Source organism: Ornithodoros turicata, chromosome 3 (assembly GCF_037126465.1).
Source record: "Ornithodoros turicata isolate Travis chromosome 3, ASM3712646v1, whole genome shotgun sequence".
Classification (NCBI taxonomy): Eukaryota; Metazoa; Arthropoda; class Arachnida; order Ixodida; family Argasidae; genus Ornithodoros; species Ornithodoros turicata.
In genome coordinates this window covers 83,185,922-83,208,428 of record NC_088203.1, presented here as the reverse complement: position 1 = coordinate 83,208,428, position 22,507 = coordinate 83,185,922, and the positions used below count along the sequence as shown (strand labels likewise).

The 22,507-nt window shown below is 45.7% G+C and overlaps 1 protein-coding gene across 2 annotated transcripts in view; it reads right to left on the bottom strand.

Moving 5' to 3' along the window:
* The window catches only part of LOC135388703 (kinase suppressor of Ras 2-like), a 93,883-nt gene that overhangs the window by 34,633 nt on the left and 36,743 nt on the right, over positions 1 to 22,507 (bottom strand). The window contains exon 1 of one of the 2 annotated variants that reach the window (XM_064618430.1): positions 20,771 to 20,905. The exons of the other annotated variant lie outside the window; for it this stretch is intronic. Within the exon in view, the coding sequence (XP_064474500.1) occupies positions 20,771 to 20,844 (74 nt within the window). The 5' untranslated portion in view covers positions 20,845 to 20,905. Of the gene's footprint in view, positions 1 to 20,770; positions 20,906 to 22,507 lie in introns of those variants that run through there. 2 annotated transcript variants of the gene reach the window in all.

Genomic DNA, 22,507 nt, shown 5'->3' with positions numbered 1-22,507 from the left:
TGTTGACCTATAGGTGGTAACTATAGAAGTTATCACCTTTTCACACCCTTTTTTTCTTAGAGTGTGGCCCTACATCATGGCGGCGATTTCGCTTTTTCGAAGCTAGTGTCCTCTGGAGGGATGACGCCAGTGAATAAACTCTATACCCGCATCCGCGTGCCTACCCGATATGTAACATAAACGCACCGCAGAGCTGGGCAGTTTTAACCGCACTTTACCCGCGCGTATTTTAAGACGTTATATGTATTTCTATCCGCGACCCAGGATGTATAGTGCGGATCCGCGGATGTAACCTCACCCGCACCGGCCAGTCTTAGCTACCGGAAAGTCTTGCGGAAAGTCGATTTCTTGTGGATCATCGTTGCGACGTCGCTGTCCAACGCGGGGACACCTGTCGAGAAACTGTCAACAAGTGTCCTCAGACGATAGATCGTCCATGTATGTTGCTGTATTTGACGACCCCTGACGATGTTGAGCTTCGCTTTGAAGCAGGTCTCACGATCAATCAGGGACACGGTACAGAGCGTTACTGAAAGGCGTGTATTTCTGCTGTGTACGGAGCTATATTGCTCTCGTAGGGACCTTTAGAGCATCGCTGATTCCAGTGTCTATTTGTAGACTCCGGTTATGGCACACCTTGTGCGCGCGAACCTATACAATCGGAAACCGCGCGTTTTGTCCTCCACGTGGGCCCGAGCTGAGCAGAATGCTGATGTAACAGGGGAGGCTAAGTATAGCCAGCGTAGCGGTAAAAATAGCCTCGGCGGCCGCTGCAACTGACCCGCAGAAGGGCCGCCGGTTCATACACAATGCATTCGTGTATAGTCCTCGATGAGTCATTTTCAAATATAGCAACGCTCGCAAACAAAGTTGCATTCTCTCCGGTGATGCATTCCTGTTCTGGACGGATTTGGCGAGTCTCAGTTTGTGTACATTGTTTGAATGTGTTGCTTCTTTGGTAAGCGTTAGGATATACGCAAGCTTCCACGGAATTGTTCGCGTTTTCTTACGAAGTCGTTTCGCAAGAGCTGCAGTTGCTAGCGGAGCATTCATGTTGTGTTCGAAACGAAGGTATGCTTCTTTGATGAACTGTTCTATGCTGCTACTAGAGACATGAATACTGTGTGCGGATGTATCGTGAGCTCTTGAACTAAGTATGTCTGCACGCAAAAGGTGCGCATGCCACCTCAGGCTAGGCGTTCCAGCAAATGAATGAATGAAAGTCCTCATGAAGAAAAGTTTTCCAAGCAAGGCTATATATTCAGACATCGCGTGTGTCTATAGAGTATAACCGCCTATCACACTGGCTAGCGTTCCACATGAAGTCGTCCCAGGACAGACCAATCTCCCAGCCACGCGTGATTAGCAGATCGCTCGTTACAGGGATGGTCGCGTCCAGAAACCCATCTGTGAAACGGATACCACTATGTTCAGCATCAGCCGACAATCTACCTGGCTAATTTTGTCGTCCGGAAAGTGGTTAAATATTACATAAACGAATTTTAAAGATCAGCGCTGCTTCAGCAGCAGCGGAAGCTCCGGCGACAACGAGATCAGCGTGACATCACTCTCTAAAAGGAGGAGTGAGAGGGCCTCGCTCAGAGGAGAAAGGCGCCGTCCAGACGCGCGCACCGCCGCGGTATCCCCTTTCTCAATGCCGTGCTCTGATTGGTGGTGTAGGGAATGACGTTTTCGCCTTTTCCCAGAGAGGAAATTCCAGCATACTCTCAACATCCGGAGTCTGCTCTGGTCATGTATTCCATCGCATAGCAGTCAATCTGCGCCAGTATTTCGCGTGTGCTTTGCAATAGGTCAGTTGTCAACTAGGAAGAAAATGACACCATGGCTGCGAAATTTGACTGGACCTAACGCCAAGACCGCGGGGGGTTCCGTACTCTCCAAGCAAGAACTTCACCGCGTAACAAGTTTTGAGCCAACCATCGTCCCGAATGATATCTTCTCTCCTCTGATTTGTTGAAATCGGGAGGCGTACGCCTTTTTAGGACACTGAAAGCTGTGTAAATTGCGCAAGGTGGTGGTGGTGGTAGTGCTGAAAGAACTCGTCGTTGTCGGCCTCACAGAGGTTGACAACGTCACGACTAACGCTCTGGGGGAATGTGCATCCTGGGCCGACTTCTAAGGGAACCGTGCCGACACATGTCTTACAGCGTCTGAGGAAAACGTAAATTGCACAAAAAGGCGTACGCTCCGCGCTTTGCACAAATCAGACTTGACAACGGTATCATTTCGCGCTGTGATGGCCTCCATCACTCTTAAAAATGAACTTCACCACATAGCACGCTCCTAGCCAACCATCATCCCGAATGTCATCGTTCTCTCCCCTGATGTGTTGAAAACGGGAGGTGTACGCCTTTTTGTGAACTTATGCAGAAATGTTAATTGTCACAAAAAGGCGTACGCCCTGCCTTCCCACAAATCAAGAGCGATAGAGGTATCACTCTGTACAGTGGTTGGCCTTCAGCATGCTATGTGGCGAAGCTATGTTTTAAGAGTGCGTGGTTCAAGAGCGTGCGATTCATCAGAGCGCGACCCGAATCGCGTGCATAATGTGCTCCGATACACATACGACGAGGAATAAAATCGATTCTGGTCATTCACCGCGCCCCTGTCTCTCAATTAAACGCATCCCACGTACCATATGTTGGACCGCCTATGTCCTACATCAGAATGTACCCCACAGCAAGAGCTGGCGAAGTTGTGAAGTTGTCATTCAGGATATCTACATGAATAGAGTCGGACTCTTCGGTTTAAATGCCTTTCCTGGATTCAAAGAGCGGATCGGGTGCTATTTTTAAATATCTAATTCGGGATGAAATCGAGTGCCATTGACACATTCGGGTGGTATCAATATTTTTTTTTTGTTTCTGTCCAGCAACGGCCCGCAGTTAAAAGCAGGGTGTCGAACCGAAAACCGTACCCGAACCGTTATTTTTGCCAGAACCGAACCCGAACCGAAATTTTTATGACACTGCTGAACCACAACCGGACCAGAACCGTAAAAAATAATAGCTGTAACCGGTTCGCAACAAAACGGTTCGGACATAAAAGAAGTCAGCATAAGAGTTCCTCTCAATCCCCGAACGAAGGCACATTGGTATCATCATCACGCCTCGGTATCATGGATTTCGGAAATTTTCACCTATAGTAGTCAAACGAGGACGTATAGTAAGTATACTTTCAGCGTCTTTTTAGAGGGGAAATAAACAGGTATACGAGGCTCACTTTTTGTAAATACATTGTGATGCGTTGCCGACGGTGAACGTTTTCAAAAACATGTTGTCGCAAAAATGTAAATAATGGCTTCAAACCGACTGAATATTCACTGCACTCTTTCGCCCTCATGCCCCGCCCTGCGATGTCCTGACGACAATAGCGACACGTCATTTTGACGTCGCGCATCATCAGCCACTTAGAATGCGGGACGCTTACATATTAATTTTGTTGTAATATCGAGAAGTGAGGCCAACTCTAAACTTATTCCCACTTGTCCAATGCGAGGTAGCCAGTTCAAATTGTACCAAAAACCCTCAATATTCTATTGCACGTGCGCACTATGTTTTCTGTGCTGTATTGCTCCGCGAGGTCACCGCGATGTTCCCGTAACCGGTTCCCTCGCGAGCCGTAGTTTGTCTCAGTGGGGTCCGTCATCGGCTAGGAGAGCGAAATCTCCCCCACCTCCAGCGCCTAGAATTCGGTGTTGCTATACGCTGGAATAGAGTGACGTGACCCGGTTCCAAGGGTAAGGAGAGGCTCGCGCGGATTATGCTCATTGAATGGCATTGTTTCGTGTTAAAGACGCTTGCTAGAAGCAAAAGAATTTCATGTTTGGATATCGTCAGCTACGTTCCTTCATTGGGCATAATAATTGGAGAATGTTCGTCGACCTGTTTTGTGCCCCTTTAACACGTTGAAGCACAGTTGTCCTTGTTAGCGCCGCGGCGAGCGCCCCACGCACGCGCTGCGGCGTCTACTCTTCAGAGACGAGGCGCCACGCGGACGAATGAAACAGGAATGGAGTAGGCCAGTTATGTAGCTCTATAGGACGAATATGTGACTAAGTAAGCGCCCAACATTTCCCTTTACACGTGAGCAGTAGAAATTAAACATGTCAGATACATGAGAACTGGAGAAGGAGCGTACGCAGAACGGTGCCTGTTCGATTGGTCGTGGTTTGAAAAGTAAATGCAGTTCTGCTTATTGGTAGTGCAATTGTGTCGTGACACATTGCCCTTGTGTTGTGGATTAACTAGTACACTGCTCTGAACTCGGACAGAGTAAGGCTGGCAGGCTTATTTTCCACATACTACAGTACGGTTTCAGATCGATTCACGCTGTGCGAATGCAGTGTGCCGGCAAGTACCGTCGTCTATGTAACGCTGTCCATCTTATTAGGCCTCCTTTAAGTGTAACTTGCTGGCACTGTGCGTGTGAAAAAAGAGATTTTGGGAACAGAAAGTAGCAGGACTACACCGCTTCATCAGCGTGGACTCTATTTGCAATAAGCGTTCATCCATTTCTCCTTTCTCTCGCTAAAGGGAGTACCTGACCGCTAAAACGTCAATGCAGACAACAGAAGTAAGCTATTAGTCACGCATTTCGTCATAAAAGCAGTTTTATGGAACATATAAGAAGGAAGCGTTCAACCAGTTCGCGAACCGGTTCGGGGCTGCGAACCGGTTTGCGAACCGGCTCGATTTTTGGCGTGGCGGAACCGGAACTGAACCGGAACGAGATCAAAGCAACGCGAATCCGAACCCGAACCGAACCCGTATTTTTTGCGGTTCGACACCCTGGTTAAAAGTGCATATGAATGGGATATATGCTTTCCTCGCCATTTATAGTCACTAGCAGAATGTCAGTGAACAAGGGTAGTCAAGTCCGAAATGAAATGTAGCACAGTAAAAAAAACCAACAGCTTACTTACCATGAAGCGTGGTCCCCCACGCGAAAGCTTGTATGTATTAAACTTAGGAAACTTGAATGTTGGTTTTTTGATTGTGCTACATTTATAGTCACAAAAGAACCATTTGTAACATCAAATGTGCTTCGCATAGTTTATTGTTGCACTCAAATAATATTTATATCACTCATGCGTACAGATTGCGAGGAAATAGTCTACGTGATACGTCATTGAAATTCAGGGAGAATCGGGTTTAACCCGAGAAAGTCAGACACTACACACGAAGCACTTTGATAATGGTTGAGACTGCCACCCATGGATTCCTTAACGTATTCTGAAGCCTGTCACTTTGTACCAGTAGCAGACCATCTGTTCCGGGATTCCTCTCGAAGGACGAACCCGCACATGGTGCACGTCTGCCCCCGGTAATTGCTTCCACAAAGCGTGTGCATGTTATCCTGTACTCCGAAAACGAAACTTCACCACATAACACGCTCAGGGCCAACCACATAATCTGAAGTAATCTGAAGATATAGATGGATATTCTGTGAGCATTAAAGGGGGTTCTTTCACTTTGATAGATGTGGTTTATTATATACTACATCATATCCGCATTACCGCAGCACACTCAGAGGTGGTGGCGGTAATGCTGCAAACAGCTTGCCGTTCTCTCCATTGATTTGTTGTAAGCTGGAGAAGTACGCTTTTTTGTGACACTTACCCTCTCGCCATCACCACCACCACCACCTTGTGACACTTACGCAGTTATCTTAGTTGTCACAAAAAGGCGTACGTCCCGCGTTTTCCACAAAGCAGGAGTGATAACCGCATCTTTCCGTGCACGGTGGTCGGAGTTCAGCGTGCTATGCTGTGAAGTCACTGCTCAAGTGACTCACGTCAAGGCTGAGTGGTTAGCGTGCTGGCCATGTCACGTCGAGACTGGGAGGTACACGGGTTCGAATCCCCGTGCCGGCTGTGCCGACTGGGGTTTTTCCCGGATTTTCCTCAGACGCTGTCCGATATATGCCGGCACATTTCCCTTAGAAGTCGGTCCAGGACGCATAGTCGTGACGTTGCCCACCTCTGTGAGGCCGACAACGGCGAGCTCTTTCACAAGCACTACTACTACCATCACCACCATGTTTTAACAGTATAGGGTATCGAGGCAAAAAGAATTATTTTTTTACGTGTCCTCCTTGGCGAGATGCATAACAGATCCTTGAATACGGCGCGCGTGCCAAGCTCTGACGTCACAGGTGCGAACGCTACGGCCATTCCCATTAGTAGTCGGAGGCACGTGACCTCACCCGCGGCTGCCCCAGCACAGTGACGTCAAAGCTAGTTCAGTTTCGGTATTCGCGGTGCCGATTTCCTGCGCTTCTGTTACATCCCTTGCTGTAAAACTTGGGGCGTACACTCTAAGAAAAAAGGGTGTGAAAAGGTTGCAACTTCTATAGTTGCACCTAGATCACCATAGCGTCTGATCAAGGGCGTAAAAGGGTGGTAAAAGAAATTGTCATATATCCAAATTGCTACAAAAAGGCGTTCGCCCCCCCCCCCCCTCGCTTTCCGAATCAGAAGTGGTAACCGTATCATTCGTTGCAGAGAGTGAGGTAGCAGGTAGAACTTTGCAACCTTTTAGGCACAACATATGCGACAAAAATTACCTCCTGAAAGGTATAAGTGCTCCACCCTTTTTTTCTGAGAGTGTACGCCCCTCTGTGACAGTTAACACAACCGCACACGTGTCACAACGAGGCGTACGTCTCCCGTTTTCAACAAAGACGGGGAGGGAACGATCTCATTCGGGATGACGCTTGCCCGGTGGCTTATGAGTGCAGTGCATCAAATCGCAACAGTTCTTCTCTTCAACAAAGTAGAGTGATCAGTGCATAATTTTTTACCTCCTTTTTCCGCCTGCTCCACGTGCGCATTCGTTAAATGAGAGGGCCCCATTTGCATGATTCCAGCATCACATTTCCAACGCCGTCGCATTCAGGAGTACATACGTATATACGTATAGAGACAGACATATATATATGTGTCACAAAAGCCGCAACCGGCGGGCTAAGTATAGCGCGCGTAGCGGTACAAATATAGCTCGCGACGCGCGCAGCAACGACACAGTGGAAACGCTCGCGGTACAGCTATCGGGGCTATACGCAGGCAGCTCCCAAAATAGCAGCCCCGGGGCTAGTTGACTGACTGGGGGCCATCGATATCTTCGCTGCTTCTTTATGTCACTCCTTGCTCTAATGGCGAACCACCGGGGATCGCTACCTTCTCTCCCGTCTTTGTGGAAGTGATCTATGCGTTACTGCAGGCTGGCCGCTGGATTTAGTGGCGCTGCTGCGCAGATTTTTTGCTGTGCTTAGTTTTGTGATCGGCTTGCGCTCTAAAAACAAAGAGATTGGTGGCCACGATGGGAAGTAACTGTTACGACGCTGGAACCCCACAAGCAAAGCACAAGCCTCTAGGTGCCTAAGATCATGACATATATTGAAATATGTCGGTCGTCGAAAAAGCGAGGTACCGGGAGTACCTCTTGACTGCTGGTCAAGTGCGTTAATAATTACGGTACGCCGACACGGCTTGGCAATTGCGCTACCAATTAGCAAGTACATAGGGGGTACGTAAGCCGTGCCAGTGTAGTGCAGTGGTTAGCGCACAATCAAGAGGTGCTTGGTTCGATTCATGCTGTTTTTAATGATTGTCATATTTGAATACTTCTTGTGGTGGTAGTGTTTTTGTTATCACTGAGCTATTGGCCAGTCTGGTATGGCGTCACGGTGTGGGGATCATGCATCGTGGGCCGACTTCACAAAGGAATTGTGCTGACCCCAGGGAGCTGGCCTCAGGACACTGCAATGTGCATTGGTTAGCCCTGAGCCTGTTGTGCGGTGAAGTATGTTTTAAGGTGTGCAGGGGGCTTTTTTGTAGGGTGTGCATGTAATGGGGGCTTTTGCATACACTCTTAGAAACGAACTTCACCGCTTAGCAGGCTCCTGGCCGACCATCATTTCGAATGATATCGTTATCTGCCCTGATTTGTTGAAAACGGTAGGCGTGCGTCTTTTTGTGACACTTATGCGGTTCATAATTGTCACAAAAAAGGCATACGCCTCCCGTTTTCAACAAATCAGGGCAGATAACTATATTATTCGAAATGATGGTTGGCTAGGAGCGTGCTATGCGGTGAAGTTCATTTTTAAGAGTGTAGCTTTCCACACGTTCTTAAAAACGAGTTTCACCACATAGCACGCTCCTAGCCAACCATCATCCCGAATGACAACGTTCTCGCCCCTGATTTGTTGCAAACGGGAGGCGGAGCCTATTTTGTGTACATTATGCACGTGTATAATGGGACAAAATAGGCTACGCCTCCCGTTTTTTTTCAACAAATCAGGGGCGAGAGCGTTCTCATTCGGGATGATGGTTGGCTAGGAGCGTGCTATGTGGTGAAACTCATTTTTAAGAGTGCAGATCAGGAGTGGCAACGGTATCGTTCTGTGCAGTGAATCGCACTCAGCGTGTTATATGGTGAAGCCCTGTTTTAAGGGTCTCGATTGTCTGTTACTGGATTGCCTGCTCCAGAAGCGATGAAATGCAGCTCACCTTTTGTGTATACACGTAATGGCATACATTACGAGGCAAATTTGCGATCCTCCGCGCAGAAGAAGCTGGATGGCAACAATGGAGCAACACCTGCACTCTTAAAGCTGAGCTTCGCCGCATAGCACGGTGAAGGCCAGTCATTGCACAGAATGATGCCGTTATTACTCTCGATTTGTGGAAAGCGCGGGACATTCGCCTTTTTCTGACACTTAACATAACTGCATAAGTGTCACAAGAAGGCGTACGCCTCCTGTTTTCAACCAATCAGGACAGAACGATGCCATTCAGGATGGTGGTTGGCTCAGAGCGTGCTATGCAGTGAAGTTCCGTTTTGAAAGCATATGCAAATTGAATACAATCGAGGGACACCTGCGACGTCCTTCGAAATAATCTCGGAAACATCTGAAATGGAAGACTTTTTCCACAGCGAACCCAACCCGTACGCTTTACGCCTCTCAACCGCTCAACAGAGCGCTTCGTCAGAAAAGCGCACCAAACTCGGTTGCCCTTTCTATACCCGTGTCTTTCAACCCTCGTCCTTATTACGGTGCACGCGCTCCCGTTGCGCAAGTGCAGGCGTTGTGGTGCGCACACGCACAGACGACGAGGCGCCAAGGTGAGAAGCCGCAGAGACACCACCTGGCTCTTCTTTGGGTTGCCTGCCCTCTTTGGCGGCGTACAAAGAGCTTCCAAGGTCATGCACCGGTGTCCCCTCCTTTTCGCGTCTTTTAAAGGCACGCGCCGCACGTGGCACGCACGCGTTCCCCCGGACGCTCGAGGAAAAAAAAAAAAAAAAAGAACACGCGGAAGGTGGAGGGAGGGGGAGGGGGTATGGTTGGAGAAAGAGAGGAGGCAGGAAGAGTGAGTGGCGGTACCGATAGGGTGCAATGAGGGAAGAGGAGGGAGATGGCTTTCGTCAAAGCGACAGATGTGCGCCTGCTTTGTCCGTTTTGTGTCGCGCGACCGATTTTTTGTCGATGCATTATCGGACGTCTGAGCTTGCAACGTAAATAAATAACGTGTGTCGAGCGATTTCGACCGTCTGCCAGCTGCAACTACTTACTGTAAATAGTTGCGGAGTTATAGGATCATGCACTCCGGTGAGCGAGTTTCGCAGGATAAAGTGAAGTCTGAGCAAAATCTTGACGTTTTCTAAACTGACGTAAGAAATGACAAGTGGAGCCCAAGTTCGCAAAGTCATGTTCTATTTGATGCAGTTGTATGCCGTAACGTTATTTAGACCATACTGAGATCCCGGACTTTTTTTTTTTTTCGACGCTGTTAAAACAGAATATCACCGCAAAAAGACCAACCGGAGCCCGAAGCACCAACCCGAATGACATCGTTCTGTGTCCCGACTCGTTGAAAATAGGAGTTGTACGCCTGTTTTCTTTTTTGACAAATACAATGCGCAATGGAAATTGTCTAAACAAGGCGCGCGCCTCTCATTCTCGACAACCCAGAAGAGAAAAAGGCATCATTCGGAGTGATGCTCGCTAGGGGCGTGCTATGCGGTGAAGTTGCGGTGAGTTCTGCTCTGCGTTCTGTTAATTTTACTCCACCTTGTCTGAGAGATCCTCTTCAAAGACGGAAGTACTGTGTTCAATAGCTCAGAATCAAATGTAGAGGCTTCTTCATTGCAAACAATGCAACCTCTAATCATTCCTCCTCTTCGTGTACGTATTGATATATTATTTTTATTTCCACGTATGATTGCTCAGTGGAACAATGCCCTTGATTTCGCAATGAAACTTGCCTTGAAGAGGGGGATAGGTTTATCATATATAAAAAAAATAGGAGGGTAAGGTTAGCCACCGCTACGGCGGCTTGAAGGGCTTCTCACATAATGTACGCGTATTACTGCTAGAGCTTCACTCAACTCCAAGCGATATGTAGAAATAGATTAAGTGGTGGTGGTGGTTATGGTGGCATGCGGTAAAAATACCGAGAAGAGTATATGAACATTGTCATTATGCTTTCTCGCGGAAGCAATGTTTTACTGTCAGGTTATCACATTTATTCTGCTGCTTTTTGGGGAATTCTTCTGCGCTTAAGTTGTTGTTGTTGTTCCATGCGCACCAGTGTTCTCCAGTCGTCACTTTGAACACGTGGGTTGAACACGTGGGTCACGTGAACAATGTGGGTTGGTTGGCTCGTTTAAAGAACTCTACCTGTAAACTCTACGTTATGATTTAGTTGACATTCAGTTCGGACATTGGGATTTACTTTGGCTCCAACTCTACATTGGGATTCAGTGCCAATGCATCGACTCCCATGTTTTGTTGTCTTCCCTCATTCTCCTTAGGCGGAAAGGACGCGTAATGAAATTACAGCGGTTGCGCTTTTGTACTTTTAAATTATTCTGAAGCGTGGTGTATCGATTCCGGACGATGTTATGTCATGTCATAGAAAAAGCAGCCTTGGATGTGCTATGGAGTAGCCGGCGTAACATGTTGGTGGAGCTTACGTCCTTACACTTTCCTTTCCATTATTTCTTATTGGGGGCACCCGAAAGTGCAAAAATTTCTCCTCGTAGAATGAAAGGTGCTGTTAGTTTGATATCAACACAAAAAGAACGGAATTCATACCTTGCGGAGTTCGTGATTTATGAGCGAAAGAAACAGCAATTTACGTTTTCCCTCTCCCTCTCCTTCTTACAGAAGCGCGACAATGCGGACAGGCCTCGGATTGGTCACCTCAAGCGATCTCACGCGATGATTGGACAAATCGTGCGAGGAAACCAATGAGAGCCTGCCCCCGCATGGTCGGCCATCTTTAGAACGAAAGGAAGAAGCACACTTGTGCCCGTTACTCCAAAAGAGAGAGAGAGAGAGAGAGAGAGAGCTTTATTTGTACAAATATGTGAAATACATACATTGGTTTGTGGGGAAAAAGCTGCTAGAAACAGCTTGACAAGCCCCACATACCAGCAGCATAAGCGGTAGAGAAAAGGAAACAAGGAAACACATACAAAACATTACAAGGATATATATTACTGAAAATAAGGTGGACGTCCCCACCAACCTAGGAATATGAACATACTGCTGACTACAATATATATATAATATACAATATTTTACAATATTAGACAACAATATATAATAGCCGATAAAACAGTTTAATTTGTCATGATGTAGATGTCATTTCTTTTTAGGCTATGTATAAGTTCTTCAGTAAGACCATACCTGTTTAATGTACTCGGGAGTGAATACTCGAGTGACTGGAACCCATAATTTGTTCGTGGCCGCGGAACATACCAATACTCGGGATGCCGAGTGGCCCGGGTTATATTATTTCTCCTTAATCTAGCACAGCCAGCGAGGGTACTTGTTTTTTTACGCGACTGAGATCTTGCAGAGACTAAAATCAGATAGTCATAAAGCGACGGAAGAGTCGGAACCTCGAATTTGTGAAAGAGGTGAGAACAATGATCTGTATACTGGAGACCACCGACAGCGCGCAAGGCGTTTTTCTGTAGTGTAATTAGCTTCCGAGTGGTTGTCTTGCCGCCGTTTCCCCAAACTAAATAGCAATAGCGTAAATGTGAATCAAATAGTGCGTTGTACAACATAAGCTTTTGCTGCGTGGGGAAGAAGTTGCATTTTCTCAGTATCCCCAAGGCTCTACATAATTTGACACGTACGCTTTCACATTGATAGTTCCACAACATGTGCTCGTGGAAGAAGACACCCAGTGTTTTTACCACCGACGTTAATTTTATTTCTGTATTTCCTAAACACAACGGGAGCGGTGGATGGTGTATCGCATATTTAGGACGAAATAGGATGGCCTTAGTTTTAGAGCTGTTGATTTCCAGGCAGTTTGTAGACGACCAGTTATGGAGCTTGCTTAAGACACTGTTTCCTTGCGCTATTAGGGTATCAACGTTTGTTCCGGTCAAGAACAGGCTGGTGTCGTCCGCGTAGAGCACGTATTGTGTAGTATCGTCGATGTGAACTATGTCATTGATGAAAATGTTAAATAATAGTGGCCCCAAAATGCTACCCTGAGGCACACCCTGGAGAATATACTGAGGTGAAGCGAGTTCTTTGTCAATAGACACCTGCTGGGACCGGTCTGTCAGGTAGCTTTTTATTAGTTCCAGTGGAACACCACTCACTCCACTATACGATAATTTTTGTATCAACGTTTCATGGTTAATTCTGTCGAATGCCTTGGAAAAGTCTACGAAAATGCCCAGCGTTAGTTTTTTTAACTCAAAGTTTTTTAATATAATTTCTTTCTGGTATAATAGGGCTGTCTCCGTGGATTGGCCCGACCTAAAACCAAACTGCAAGTCCGTAATAATAGAGTGCATACTAAAAAAACAAGAAAGCCTTTTAAAAATAATTTTTTCTATAGCTTTAGAAAATACTGGCAATATTGAAATGGGTCGGTAGTTATCATATCTATTTTTGTCACCGCCCTTATGCAGTACTGTAACTTTCGCAGCCTTTAGCCGTCGTGGAAATATCCCCGTAGATATAACTAGATTATAGATATGTACGAGATACGGCGCGAGGAGATCAATGACATAAAGGACGGGATGCATCTTTAATCCGTCAATGTCTTCACTTTTACTTTTTTTCAGCCCTCCAAACGTTGCAAGTACTTCAATTTCGTCGGTGGGAGTAAGGAATATAGAGGGACACAGTGAATGGGGTATATAGTTTAGAGCCTCAGCGTTATTTGAACGTCGGTCGAGTGATACGAAATATTTGTTGAAATTTTCGGCCAATGATTTTCCTCTAAGTGTATGACCGTCAATACTCATCTCGATGGTCCTATTTGCCTGCCTTGAGGGAGACACGATTGAGTTTATTTTTTTCCAGATTTGCTTAGGATCTACAGTGTCACTGAAGATACGAGCATAGTAATCACGTTTGACATTCTTGACCGTTTTGTTCAGATTATTCCTAAATTTCTTGAAGGTTTTAAGTGCACTTGGATCACGGGTCTTTAGAAATACATGATACAACTTATTTTTTTGTTTTATCATACCAAGTATTTCAGTGTTCATCAGTTTCAAGTTCATCCAGTCTTTGCGTGCCCGTTTTGGTTTTTTCACAGCCTTATATGGAAAATGTTTTTTGTATAAGAGGCAGAATTTTGAAATAAAGCGGTCGTACGCTTCATCAGGCAAACTTTCCGACAGTACCTCGCCCCAGTTCATCAAAAGAATCTCGTTGCGAAAGCATTGGAGGGTTCTTTGCGAGATATCTTGATACGTTATCATGGATGGGGCTGCCCTTACCCTAAGGTACCTATCGGCGACAAGAAACGTAGGTAGATGATCGCTGATTGCGGCATCGAGGGTGCCGGCGACTAGGCTGTCCTGTGAGAAGTTAGTTATGAATAGGTCGATGAGCGTCGCGCTGGTATCGGTAACACGAGTTGGCGTGGATACAGCATTATAGACAAAGTGTGATTCAAGCATAGCTGATAGCTCAAGCTGCTGAGTCGTTCTTGATAGCATGTCTATATTTAGGTCGCCTCCGAGGACCAAAATATAATTGTATTCGTTTGTGAAACGGAGCAATGCATCTAAAAAATTAAAAAAGTCGCCCAAGTTTCCACTTGGGGGCCTATAAATTACCGCAAACAAAATTCTTTCACACCTCAAGCAAACTGATTCGTAGTTATCTGAACATCGAGTGAAATCACTAATGACGTCGTATGCAATCCCTTCCTTCAGAAATAGGCAAACACCGCCACCTCGTTTTGATATTCGATTCAAGAAGATGGGGTTGTATTTATCAATATGCATGACGTCAACATCGCTACAGTACCAAGTCTCAGTCATCATAATCACAGTAAATTCGAAGTTAAAAGTATTAATAAAAGCACAGAACTCATCCTCCTTCGCTCGCGCTGACTGCATATTTAGGTGCAAGATAGAGATGGGAGACGAGAAATTCTCAACAACGTGAGAGGATAGTTCACTTGCATTCACATAGCCTAGTGTAGATTCCATTGATCCTATGCCTAAAGTGTACAAAGTAACACGTTCAACTCACATCAGCCTTGCAAGGTCTTCCGGCTTTGTGATCATGGTTACCGGTGCGCCATCCATCTTACGAATAAGAATTTTGCCATTTTTGTGCCAGACGTATTTGAAACAATTTTCTCTAGCCCATCTTTTGCTCAGGAACAGTAACTCTCGGTTTGACTGAGTTAAATTCTCTGTGATAAACAGGGGCGTATCATCTGTCTTCAATATCTTTCCTTTTACTAGCCAATGGTCACGTACAGACTGATGCAGGAAACGAATGATAATTAAAAAAAAAGTAATTGATTACCGTTACAAGTTAGTCGACTAGAAATGTAATTGAGTAACGAGTATAAAAGTAACGCGTTACTCGGGCCGTTACTTTCAATTCATGCAAAAATTTCCGCCCCTGTGTACTTCGCAAAAAAAAAAAAAAAAAACTCCCAAGTGATTGGGACGGCTGAAATAGCGCGGAAGACTCGCACGTGAGAAGTAGCAATAATATTTTTTCCGCTTACTACAGTAAAGTACAGTAGTTGTCACAGAAAATTGTTATTTTGAGTCAGACTCTACTTCAAAAGTAATTGATTATTCGGTAATTGATTACTCAATATTGTAATCGAATTACTTGAAAAATTACTTGTTCAAGAATGTAATTGATTACTCGAAAAATTACTCCAAAAAGTAATTGATTACAAGTAACGCAATTACTGGTAACGCGTTACGTACAAGTCTGGGAAGAAGGAAATCGTAATCTCGTTCAGTTGGCGTTGGTGTCAACGTAACGGAATCTTTCATTCCTGGATGATAAATTTTTGCGCTTCGGTGTCCCTTTAAGCACTTCTCATAACGCGCAAATGGCGACAGCCCACATATTTTGCACCGCCGCATTCTTCCCGGCTGACAGTGCCAAACGCATCTTGCACAAAATCCCGTGCAAGGCTGCTCGCGCTATTTTCGACTGCATCACGAAAACAAAACGGCAGGTCAATGTAAAAAAGACTAAGGTGAACGAAAGTAAGCGGGTGCAAAGTTCTTTTTAACGGTGTTTCGGCCTGCGTCTCTCCCCGTGAAGGGGACTGGGCAGGTGGCAGACGGCAGATGCCGACAGGGCAGCCGATCCGTTATGGCCGGAGAAGTCCCCCCCTCTCTAAACACCTGGCACGCGTCAGACTCGTCCTTGGCTCGTGCCTGCTTCTCTTTTTTCGAGCATAGAACCAGGAGCCAGACGCGCGACAATTTATCGCTGCTGGATTTAGCAATATTCCGAGATTACAAGTGACAGGGAGAGGATAGTGTTAGACCAATGCGGATTGGCGCACGGGCTTCGACCCGCGTTGCTTGGGACACGCAGGAGGATTAGGGTTGCCACCTATTTCTGCTGCAATTACCGAACTGCGGGGATATGCATTACGCCGTTTCTGGAATGTGTCGGTGGTAAACAGCGTTACCCTGCCCTTGCTCAAAGTAACACACCCATTTTTTTAAGTACATAAACTGTATAGGTAGTCCGTAGATTCGCAGTGTTAACGGAGAAAGCAAATTATTTTGAGAGCAAAATTTTTGATCGACACATATGCAATGTGCTCACACGGCGCAACACATTAGCATGCAGAGTGTCTCTATCACTTAGAGTAATTTATGTATTTTTTTTGTTCAACTTTGCTGCCTCCAAGAGACAGACGGTTTGCTTTCGTATAAATGCTTGGCAGGTCATGGTGAAGTTCACTCTGCAATTTCATGGAGATTTGTACGTATGTTGAGTACCATACTGAAGATACTGTATTTTACTCAGTATTCGTTCGTAAATGTATATTTGTACGCTATTTCGAGCAGAGAAGGGCAACGGGCATATTTCGTTACCGTTGCCATTTTCGTTACCGCAATATTTTCGTTTACGTTATCTGTTTCTGGTACTAGCCTTTCAATTTCGTTTCGTTTTCCCCCAATAGCAATGGGGTAGCATTCTGCTCAATGAGCGGAAGTCATCATGTATTTCTCTCTCGCTCTCGTTTCTGTTACACTTCTGGTACTGTTTCTGGTAATGGAACGATTGGATGCTGGAGGGCACCCTTTTCACCTCTATCAGCATACCATTTTGCCTAAGAGCAGGTATACGGTATCACGCGTACACGCCACACAAGTAATTCCGCATCGGTGGCGTACGTCTCACGTTTTTTTTTCTTTTTTTAACCTACAGAAACATGTCTTCATCCCGTGGAATGTCGTGCTCAAACTTCGTGTTCCATAACCCAAGCTGAGCGTGCCCAGACCTATACTTCCAATGTCGCATGCATAGCAGACGCTCTCACTAGTAAAGGTGGTGGTGGTGATGTGGGCAACGTCACGACTGACGCCATGGGGAATGTGCGTCCAGGCCCGACTTCTAAGGCAGTGTTTCCCAAAGTGTGGTCCGCGGACCCCTGGGGGTCCGCGAGAGTGTCCGTGGGGGTCCGCGACCGTCTCTCACATTTCAGTGAGGATTTTCGTCCCCACAAACACGCGCTCGTACATGCTGCCCGATTTCCAAACACCCAGAACTTCCAAAATTGCTGTCTTCAATCGAACCTGACATCAGTGCCCTTGTAGCATCCAGCAAGCAGCACCATCCTTCACACTGAACGCGGCGTCGGAAGTCAACTTCGCTTCTGTCTAGACAGTCATTTGACCATGTTTATGCTTGCACAAATGTAATTTCGTTCCTTGTTATACCCTGCCGCGCATATTAAACGCGGTCTGCAATGCAGTGTACACAGCGCGTATCCCGGTATATTTGTGTGTGTGTGTGGGAGGGGGGGGGGGCGTGAATTGGTTCTCATCGCTTCCGGGGGTCCGTCACCGCCAAAAGTTTGGGAAACGCTGTTCTAAGGGAACTGTGCCGACATACTATGTCTGAAAGCGCCTGACATATGTAGACTAGTAAAGAATGCTGCCACAGCCACGGTGAAAAAAAAAGAAAAAGAAAGCAGGCTCCACGTGCTATGTAAACGCCACATAGACACAGGACCTTTACGGACCTTTCTTCCCTCCGGGCTGTTGACCCACAATTCGCATGAACCTTTAAACACGTCACACCTAACCCTTTAAATACCATGCCAATGATGAGGACGGTGCCCAGAAGAAGAACAGTCTCTGTTCGAAATATCGGCGGCTTCTGTCCTGAGGCAACTCCCTTCCTACATCTCTACCGGTTCGCTGGATTTCTACCCATCTACATAGACACAGAAGCTCTGCTTAATTCCTCCTCTCCCTCATTCGCTACGTGGACATATGAAGTCAGAATTCGTCTGCTCCCGCGATTCGCCGTTCTTCGAATTCAAGAACTCACTAATGATTGCAGCTAACTTGGAACCTGTAGACCTGAATCTGTAGACAAAAAGCGCAAGACGCTTTCCAGAAAATCAGTCTTGAGAAAGACACGACGGGACCGCTTTGCGCTATCTTTTAAAGTTTTCCCATTTAGTATTCAGTAGTTAAATCAGTACTACTAGCAGACGACGGCGGTTCATCTCCATGGCTGCCTGTGTTGAAAACATTATCCTGATTGGCTGGTTCTCAGTTGTTACGTCACGTCGACGAGTAAGCAGGCTTTCTCTATCTAGTATGTCGTGGAATCTGTTGTGTAGGTCACATGTGTTGACGTCATGGGTTATGCGAACTGTGTCGAGTAAGCCACGGATGCATTTTTGAAGATCCCATATATCGCTTCCATTGCTCTTGTGTGGTATTGAGATCATATATTACCGTGAATAGAGAAAATAAAAAATACAAAATGAAATGAAAAGTCACTCCTGTCATTGCACAACAGGGATAGCCGTTACTCCGAATTCAATACCGGACTATCATTTTCGTTTCTGTTTCTGTTTCGGGTCATGGCCGGAGTACCGTGGTATGCGTTCCCGTTTCTGGTATCGTTACCATATCTAATTTCGGTAATATACCGTATCTTATATATTTATTATTATTATTATATACGGCAGCTTAAATGAAGCACTTTTTGAAGCCGTATGTTCCAAATTACCGCACTGCATCTTAAGCACGTTCTCGCTGCAGTGTTTCGTATTGTCCTTTAAATACATCTTATCTTGTCTTGTACATGTCGGTTTGCATGTGGTTTTCTTGTGTTCTCTTTATATTTTTGTGTAAGTTTTACGACCGGATATTGACGTGAGCTATCATCACATGTGCTTCTTGCCCGCCCTGTTTCCGAATATTTCGCGTCCGGATCACACTCTCACCTGTACAACGGACACAAAACGAAAATTTAGGGACTGTCCGGGTGAGATCCGGACAGGTGGCAACCCTCACCCTTAAAAGTGAACGTCACCACATAGCACGCTCCTAGCCCACCATCATCCCGTTTGACATCGTTCCTTCCCCTGGGGGGCGGGGATATATTTATTAGGCGAAAAGGAAAAAAAAAAAAAAAAACGGGGGAAAGGTCAGCCAAACGAGACGTCGGCTTGCTATTCCAGAAATAATTAAATAAATAAAACTAAGAAAATAATAAAAAATAAAAAGAAAAGAATTAAAGAAAGGAATAATAAATAAATAAATAAAATTAAGAAATAAGAAATAAATAAAAAGAATTAGGTAATAAACGATAAACTAACAAACGATGTCTCGGCTACAGTCGTGACGCTGTTCACGTGCACTCTTAAAAGGGAAAAGGGGGGGGGGGGTAATGTCGAGATAGACTTGCCGTTGCTGGCCGCACGCTTGTGGGCATCGTCACGACGACTATAGCCAAATACAGAAGAAAGAAAAGGATGGAGGGGTGAAGGTGTGGTATGTACGGGATGACTGAGACCGAAGTATGCACTGTGGATGGAAGGTACACTCTTAGAAATGAACTTCACCGCATAGCACGCTCCTAGCCAACCTTCATCTCGAACGATATCGTTCTCTGCCCTGATTTGTTGATAACGGGAGGCATACGCCTTTTTTTGTGACAGTTATGCTGTTCATAATTGTCACACACACACACACACACACACAAATAGAGATACGATGATGAGATGGGGCTGATGTCGGCCAGCAGGCTGGGCGCTGCCCCAGTGCCACTTGTACACTCTTAAAAATGAACTTCACCGCATAGCACGCTCCTAGCCAACCATCATCCCGAATGACAACGTTCTCGCCCCTGATTTGTTGAAAACTGGAGGCGGAGCCTATTCTGTGCCGTGCATAATGAGCACAAAATAGGCTCCGCCTCCCGTTTTCAACAAATCTAGGGCGAGAACGTTGTCATTCGAGATGATGGTTGGCTAGGACCGTGCTATGTGGTGAAGTTCATTTTTAAGAGTGTACGTGATGAGAGATGATGATGGATATGATAAGGGGTCCGGTAATCAAAGCAAAAAGGCGTATGCCTCCCGTTTTCCATAAATCAGGCCTCACAACGATATCATTCGAGATGATGGCTGGCTAGGAGCGTGCTATGCGGTGAAGCTCATTTCTAAGAGTGTACGCTAGAGGGTCCTTTGCGCAAGACCCCGTAGGGGGAACTTCACCGCATAAGGAAGGGGGGGGGGCGTACGCCTTCTTTTAGTGTTGTTGTCAATTTGGATATATGATGATCATCATATAAATGCTCCCTCTCTCTTTGAATCAGAATGATAACCCTATCATTCATGGTAATGTTAGCGTGTTATGCGATGAACTTCTGTTGTAAGAGTGCGGTCCGGTCTGAGAGTCAAGGAGGTGTGGGTTAAGATGTAGAGTTGACCTTTACTGACACGACACTACACTGCGAAATTCTCTTTGAAAGAATCTGACGAATCACAATACCCGTAACTTCTCATCGACGTACGGTGTCCGCTATAAAACATTAAACACGTGACAGAGTAATACCCTGGCCAAACGGCAAATTTAATGCATTAAACGGAATGGCAGTAACTTCACCTCCTCACCAACCATCATCTCGAATGACATCGTTTTCTCTCCTGATTTGCTGGAAACCGGAGCCGTACGCCATTCTTGTGACAATTATGAACTGCATAAGTGTCCCAAAAAGAGTGTACGCCTCCTGTTTTCAACAAATCAGAGGAAAGAGCGATGTCATTCGAGATAATAGTTGGGTAGGAGCGTGCTATGCGGTGAAATTAATTTTTAAGAGTGTAGGGTATAAGCAGCTATATAGCATGAAGCCCCTCTCCTCCATCCAAAGATAACTTTTGAGAGTCACAGTCAACAGAGAATTGCTCCTATTCCATTTCGTCGCTATGCATGTCAATGAGGCTTACCTGAGATACAAGCGAACGGTTATCTTGACTCGTCGCAATGCAGAAGCAACTATGTTACCCCGAGGGGCAATCATCAGCGCGGTTTTAAAAGACCGCTGCTGGAACTTCGATGGTCCCGTAGAATCCTACGTGCCAGTTTGTCTGGACTTCCCTGTCGCGTGTGTGTGGCGCTACTGAGCCAAGCGTTTCGATCGAACGACTACAGGGGGGAGAGAGAGAGAAAAAAAAAGCATTTCACGGAAACTCCTCTTTCTGGGGCGTTACTGATGACTCGATTCCAGCTACTCAGATGTTCGTGGAGGAGGAGAGAATTTCTGGAGAAATGCCCTTCGCCTGTCCTAGAAGCGAGAAAGGGTAGACCTTGTCCTTTACTCCACATCATTGTGTTGATGTTTGTCTGAAACGAAGCCTGTAAAGTCAGCTTCTCGGAACGTATAACGGAAGAGACAATAAGGAACATGAAATGAAAGAACCAGTCAATCACTGTCTTCTGAACTGTTCTCATCCAAATTGGTTCTCTGAAGTACGTATCTATATACTGTGCCCGTTGTGTGAGGGGCAGGATATTCGAATAAAAGCTGCATAAAGATCACTTTCCCAGTAATTGATTATCCACGCACGTTATATGTCTCCATTCACACGCTCCGTTTGTTTGCGCATAGCGTACGTTGAACTTTCTGTCCTGATAACACGGTAGTATACACTTCATGCGCGACACAAGAGTTCTACGATGTTATGGCGAACGCGTATCGAAAATAAAGAGAAAAATGTGCGACGATATCTTCTGCCATGCTATTCGGCGACGGAGCTTCTTCTTTTTCATGTACCTGACTTGTGCCTGACCACGCACTTCTCTTCCTAAAGGGGCTCTAAAGTGGAAAAATTCCTCCGCGCGGAATGAAGGATGTCGTTACCTTAACCCCAACACAAAAGGAACGACATTCACCGGTTGCCTTCGTTCGTGATTTACACGTTCCCTCTCCCTCTGCAGAGAGGCCTCGGATTGGCCACCTCAAACAATCTCCCGCGACAAGTCGCTTGAGGAGGCCAATGACAGCATGTTCCGCATTGTAGGCCTTCCCAATAGTTCGTTCTTGTTTGCTGCTCCCGAAAGCTCCGCCTTTTATCATTCTCTCCCATATATGCCATGCCAAAAATTGTAAATGGTTTCTGCGTGCGAAGTAAGATTGGTTGGCAATAATCACTTTCGCACCGGTTAATAATGTTATTTTACGTGGACTGAGATCTGTGTGTATTTCATTATGTACATTTCTCTATTTCATTGTGTTTATTACTGTTTCATTTGTCTCATACTTTAGTGCCATATTAAAGTCAATTAGTTAACCGTTATCTTAATGTATGCTATTGTTCGGGACAAATTGAAGTGTGCTAAATTTTCCATTTGTAATGTCTTTGTTGATGTATTAATAACTGAACATAATCATTCGTTGCATGTCTCAGTGTCTTTCTATCTGACTGTGAATTAATGTTATTGAGGATGAGCTGTGGGAGTCAATACTAGCCTGTGCTAATGACACCCATAATTTCATCCCTAAGCTTTGTATTTAGTCATTTTAATTCCCTACTTCAATAAACTTCAATAAACATACCCAATAAACATGTGAACTTTGACGGGGTCAAGGCCCGACAGGTTACGGTGTCGCAGCCCTTTGCCTGTCCCTCCTGCCAAATCGTTGGTAAGAATAAACATTACTACTATTATTATTATTATTACTA